Source organism: Halyomorpha halys, unplaced genomic scaffold, assembly GCF_000696795.3.
Source record: "Halyomorpha halys isolate HHAL.00 unplaced genomic scaffold, Hhal_1.1 Scaffold41.1, whole genome shotgun sequence".
Classification (NCBI taxonomy): domain Eukaryota; kingdom Metazoa; phylum Arthropoda; class Insecta; order Hemiptera; family Pentatomidae; genus Halyomorpha; species Halyomorpha halys.
The window spans coordinates 1,401,996-1,408,479 of record NW_027115338.1 but is presented as its reverse complement, the minus strand read 5'-3'; the positions used below and the strand labels follow the sequence as shown (position 1 = coordinate 1,408,479).

The 6,484-nt window shown below is 29.1% G+C and overlaps 1 protein-coding gene across 2 annotated transcripts in view; it reads left to right on the top strand.

Moving 5' to 3' along the window:
* Oseg1 (intraflagellar transport protein Oseg1) overlaps positions 1-6,484 on the top strand; it is a 42,077-nt gene that overhangs the window by 27,037 nt on the left and 8,556 nt on the right. For both annotated transcript variants that reach the window (XM_014432583.2, XM_014432591.2), the window contains exons 16-20: positions 1,918-2,083; positions 2,947-3,097; positions 4,500-4,610; positions 4,904-5,067; positions 5,912-6,050. In XM_014432583.2, coding sequence (XP_014288069.1) covers positions 1,918-2,083; positions 2,947-3,097; positions 4,500-4,610; positions 4,904-5,067; positions 5,912-6,050 — 731 coding nt within the window. The remainder of the gene's footprint in view (positions 1-1,917; positions 2,084-2,946; positions 3,098-4,499; positions 4,611-4,903; positions 5,068-5,911; positions 6,051-6,484) is intronic.

Genomic DNA, 6,484 nt, shown 5'->3' with positions numbered 1-6,484 from the left:
TAATTATTAATAGGTGCAATAATGAGTTATAGAATTGGAAATGTAGAACTAAAGTAATACATAGTAAATCAATGCTTATTAGAAGTAGTAACAAATATCTTAAAATTAAAAGAAAGTGAGGTAAAGTTAATGTGGTATAAGTACAATGCAATAACAGATAAGAGAGGTAGATGGATGGATAAGTAAAGTAGTGCAAAGATATAATAGAGGAAAATAAAAACGATGTATACCTAAGACTGGCTCTGTGTTAAGGCATTGTACTACTAACTCCCAGAACCTAGGTTCGAATCCGGCTGTGACAGATAATTATTTATTCTTTTACTGTAATTCTGTGGGTTAAGGAGCACTCTAGGGTCCACCCAGCCTCACTAAGCAGGTTCTCTTAATTGGGGAAAAATCTGGTAGTTGAGCATGATTCTGACTAAATCATCTCCTTACACAAACATTGGTCTATTAATGGTACTTCCTTACAAAGTACGGAACCCCTGACCCTTCATGGGTTGGAACAGTACAGATTTATTTATTTTTTATACAATATAGAGAGAAAAATAATTAAAAAAGAGTAGGTAGAAATCATGAAACTTGAAAAAAGTAATGTTACAGTATAATAATATAATAATATAATATAATAGAACTAATATATGGATCATACAGTGGGGAGTATTAGTGATAAAATAGACTGAATGTGATATAATGTAGAAAAAAGATATGAAGTTTAAAGACTAGATAAAAATAGTAGGAAATAAATATTTTTCTCATCTTGGAATATTAGTGGTTTCTCAATTTTGAAGACTTTAGGTGTTTTAATTTAAATAATGAGTCTAGGATACTGTCCTATTGTCCTACTGTGGATACTGTCCTAGTCTTGCACTCTTATTTCAAAAATGTCAAATGTTTTTGAAATAATTGAATTGGTCTCCTCTTGTAATGAATATATAAATTTATAAATATATTTAAATTAATTGAAAACTGTTACTTTTGAGTATCAAGATAAATCAAGAGATGTACAACAGCAAAGAAGAACAGCAGAAGTAATTGCAGTCAGATGCTATTTTAACCTAAACAAGTTTATTTAAAATCAGTCTATTACAAGATAGACTGAAATCAGTATGTAAAAAATGATATATATCCTCTGTTTGTTACTCATGGCATAGAAAATTGGTGAATACAAAATAAAGATGTTTGAAAGGTTCCCTTAAAGAAAATTAAACTTTTCTCATGAAGAATTGGCTGAAAATAAAAGGAGAAGAAATGTGGACTGGTATGAATTATAAGCAGTTATGAAATCTATACAAGTTCTTAAGTTTCAAAGATTTTGATAAACTGAAAACCATATTGGTGGAATGATTATTTGATATTGGTATTGGAGAAGAAAGGTATTATAAGTCTTATACAAGATGGTTAGGTATGCAGCTGCTGATATCAGGTTAATAGATACTTAGAAATTAGCTGAACCTTGTGGATCATAACCTTACGCCATACCTTACCTGATTAATATCAAAATGAATAGTAGTGTTAAAAAATAAAATTTCAATTACAGTGAACGTTTGTTGTTTAAATAAATGAAAATTGAACCACAGCAACATTACTCTGAAGGAATGAATTTCCTTAAAATGCTTAAAGTATTGACAAATAGGATTTCATCTTTTTGAATATACTGCCAAATAATAAATAAATAACATTACTCTTAAAACTATAGAGATAATAAACAAGGAAGGCTATAGGTTTCTTGGGACTTTCAACAGGGCTAATAACTAAATACCGATTAATATTACTTCTAGCTAGCTGGAGATTTATAGGATTGTATCAATCTATTGTAACAAATGAAACTCATTTATTATCTCCATGTTAAAAATTATTAAAAGAATTATGTTCATATTTTATATCCTAATGATCTTTTATTTTTTTTCTGTACAGGAAAGAAATGAGAAGGATAAGGAAATTCTAAATGGATTGGTATTGGCATACAGGAAGAAATACAAAGAAGCTGCTCGGGCATGGGCCAGAGCTGGTCGGCAAGATCTAGCACTTGGGATGTATACAGAGCTGAGAATGTTTGACCATGGTCAAGAGTTTGTGTCAGGTATAGTTGCTATAGTTGCTTTTACATTTTGTAGTGATTGATATTGCCTCATTATTAATTTATTTTATCAATTAGAACCATTAATGAAATTCATATCTCCTGCTCATTTTTTAGTAATTATTTGGCATTTTACTGTAAAAATAGGCAGGAAATAGGAGGATATTAAACCAGGAATTTAATATTTGGTGATCGTTTGTATATATTCCTAATTCTTCATAGGTTGTATTGAATTGTGAATTTGCAAAATATTTACAGCTTTAAACAAAATTAATTTAACTTGAAAGCTTAAATTTCCGTTAAATAAATATAGCATAAGTGTATTTGCTTGAATTAAGGTATTATATTTTCTTTGAAAAAGTTTTAAATGGCATTTAAAACCAAAATTGTACATAAAAATTATCAATAAATTTGTTATTGAATAGTATTAGTATTCATAGACCTTAGATTGGATCAACCTCTAATAATATTATTTCAACCACTTTGATAACCCCTATATTAAAATAAAAGTGTTCCAATAAATTTATTGAGTTATGGTCTACTGATTTGAATTCCCCAATTTAAAAAATAAATAAACTTTTTTCTCAAGGATATTATTTCATCAATATTGAAGTATTTTCTCTTATCAAGGACAAGATGGTAAGGGTTGTGTCAAATGTAAGTCAAAAATTCATTACATATCTTCTATTGTTCTGTTGTTGTTGAGTTTTGACCCTTATTGTAAGCCTTCATTAGGCTCAACTTAAAACATGGAAGAAAAGATGTTTTAATGTAGAAACTACATAAAAATGATCATTGCCATGCTGTCTCAAAATTATTATTAAAATGTCCTCTACCAATAAATTCTTTATCCTTTTCTATTACAGATTCACCAACAGAAAGAGTCTCTCTTTTGAGGAAAAAAGCCGATTGGGCAAGAGATACAAATGAGCCAAAGGCTGCAGCCCAAGTTTACCTAGCTGCTGGTGATACTATGAGGGCAATTGAAATCATGGCAAACCATGGTTGGGTAGATATGTAAGTAATTATTTATTTCAGTTACCCAAATTTAATAAAGTAACAATTTAGGTGATTATTTTTTGTTTTCACCTATAACTCTTAAACAGTGCATCCTAACTAAACATTTACGGCACATCAAATTAAACAGCATTAAATTCTGTGTCCAATGAGTACCTTGACATATTAATTTGGTTAAGTATTATATTGTAAATCGTGCGCTGTTGTAAACTAAAAGACAAAATTTATTTTCAATTTTGTCAAAACTGAGGTGTAGTTAATCCACAATTAACACAGAACACATTTCTGGCAGTCATAAAATATACAACAAGAACAACACTTTTTCGAGAATTTAAAATTGATAACATACAATCATAAAATATATTAAATTTTCATAAAATAAATTAGTAATAATTTTTAAATAAATTATTCTATTCATTCATGATAGGCAATAAAATATTAGACAGATCAATATTTGAAGATTAAGATATTACATATTTATTAACAATACAATTATACATATTACTTACAAGCTAAGGAATATATATACACATAAAACACTTAATCTTGGTTTGCCTTGCGGCATTATAAGATAAGACAAGCTTGGTCCGGTGAAGGCAGTTTTACATAAGTAGCTGCATTGCTAGGGGCTAATAAGGAATCGGGAGGGATCATTCCGGCTGGTGGTGATATTACATATCTTATGCATAAAGCATTATATATGTCCACAAATGATCCTTATGGAGAGAGGGGAGGGGCAATTACCATGGACATACGTACCCATGTGCACTAGGGAGGGATTGCATGTATTTCATCCAAAGCTATCACAGAAATGCACTTTTGGTGGTCCTAAAATAAATACTAATTACGTATTTTTTATTTTTTTTTCCGGCCAAGACTCTCCATTGGAGTCCTATACTGCCTAACCATGGTTGGGGGTCAAATTTTTTCATTTTGTGGAACCGCCACTCAATGAAAAAATTCAACGCCCCAGGCCAGATTCTAACCAGCACCGCCAATAGATATGTTGGTAAGACTATGTCTTAACCACTGAGCTACTGGCAGCCCTACTAATTACGTAATGAGTTTCCATGTTAAGTCTGATACAAACTAATTTTTAAAATTATTTGTAAATGTATTGGGCTCCTGTACTACTTGGTCTCTGATAGCATCCTAAATAAGAGTTAGAGTACCCCCTTAAATGGTTGTTAAATTCAAACATCTGCTTATCATTTTGTATAATTTACTTAAATTGTAAATTTCACAATGAAATCATAATATATTCATGATTCTTGTTATGACAATCTATGAATAATTTAGGCCTTGGTTTGGAGTCTCCTGGATTAGATAGTTCATATTTAATTTTCTTACTAAAATAAAAAAAATCTTTTTTCATAATTACTAACATTTGTTTTTCTTTTAGGTTGATTGATGTAGGAAGAAAATCTAACTCATCTGATTCTGATGTCATTAAAATTATTGCTGATACTTTGAAAAACCTTAACCATTTGGAACTGGCAGCAGAGATGTTTAGGTTATAAATTTTATTATTATATTATTTTAATATAATAATAAATTATATTGATTGTTTTATTAATGATTTTTTGAAATAATAAAAAATAAATTACTGATAGAGTTTTTACATCCAATATGTCATAGGCAATGTTTTTCGCAATTTTTTTTTGCTTGAACACTGTAGAAAATTGGTATTAACTAATGCTCAGTAGTTAAATAAAACTATGCCCTAAGTAAATTATATTCCTCTCTTGTAACTGTTATTGAACTTTTGTAAGTAATGTGAATATTAACTAGTTGTTTTGAAAATAGGAAACTTGGTGACGAGGAAGAACTTATCAAAGTAGAAGTTGAGGCAGGACAATGGGAAAAAGCTTTAGTAGCAGCTGAGTCAGACCCTAAGTTTCGACCCATTGTTTACCTTCCATATGCAAGATATCTGGCTGAAAATGATAAATTTGTTTTGGCACAAAAAGGTATTCTTGATGGAATTAAAAACCTTTAACTGAGATTTTCTAATTTTGTGAACCCCTTAAAGTCTAGGCCTGTGGTATTTTTACCTGGAAAGTTTTACGTAAGTTCTGAAAATTTGTTTATTAATACTTCTTGGAGTGCTTTAAAACTGTTGGAAATATATCTGTGGCTAGGAGCAACAACTAATATCCAAATTCCAAATCCAGAAAAAGAAATCTGTCAAAGTGAAACTTTTCGGAAATGAGGATCAACTATGGTGTTTTACAAAACAAAAAAAATAAAAACAGTTATAGGCTTTTCATTTAAATGTTATTTATTTATTTTTTAGATGTAAAATTTTAATCTTTGTTTGACAATGTTACATAAATAATTAGAAACCTCTTAAAGTGATCTCTTTGGTTGTTCTAGGCCATAAATATATTGAAATCAGTTTTGAAATTCAGTTTAAAAAGTTACCAACTGAAAAATTCAAAATTTTATAATTATTTATAAAAATTATTTCAAGAAAATATAATTTTATATAAATAACTAAAATAAAGAAAGAAACATACCTATACCATATAATCATAGATGTTTTGAATAACTTATAATAAGCAGGAGTGTGGCTTATAAAGCTTATATTTCTTTGTAAATCATGGAAAAATTCATCAAAATCATTGCAGATTATGAGTTGAAAATTTTGTAGGAAGCTTTGATGAATAATCAGATACTGTAAAATAATAAGCAGGACTAGATACATGAATGTATATATATTACTTGTTACTCTTTTCCTAGGTCAAGGAATCATTTTTTTATCAAAATGTGTCTGACCACTTTATTTTTATGGTTTTAATTTATTTTTTCAAGCCTACCAAAAAGCAGGACATCCTGAAGAAGCTTTCAGAGTTGTGAAGCAGCTGACAGAAAATGCAGTTAGCGAGTCAAGGTTTAATGATGCAGGCTACTATTATTGGCTTTTAGCAAAGCAGTGTTTACAGCTTGCTGGGTAAGTGATGTTAATTTTGTCTAGTACTAGTACCTTTTGTAAAGTAATTTAATAATATTTTATAAGGAAAAGATGGTTGGAGAAGGGGAGGGCCTGATGAGGATAGAACAATAATGAGTGGTACTTATTTAATTGTTCCTTTGTTTTGGCCTGAATTTTAGGTCTTCTTCAGGGATAAGTAACAAGATAACAACCATTCTAAAATAGAAATAAAACAGTTTAACAAGAAAAGTATGATGATAAACAACATGAAACATATGAAAAAGACAAAAAAAAAAAAAAAAAAAAGAATAAAATTATTTTATATTTCTAAATAATAAAAATTAAAATAATGAGAACATTGAGAAAGAAAATTATATAAAACATATAATGAAAGCCTTGAAAATATATGAGTAAAACTAACAATAATATGGATAAACATGAGTTAGGTTAGC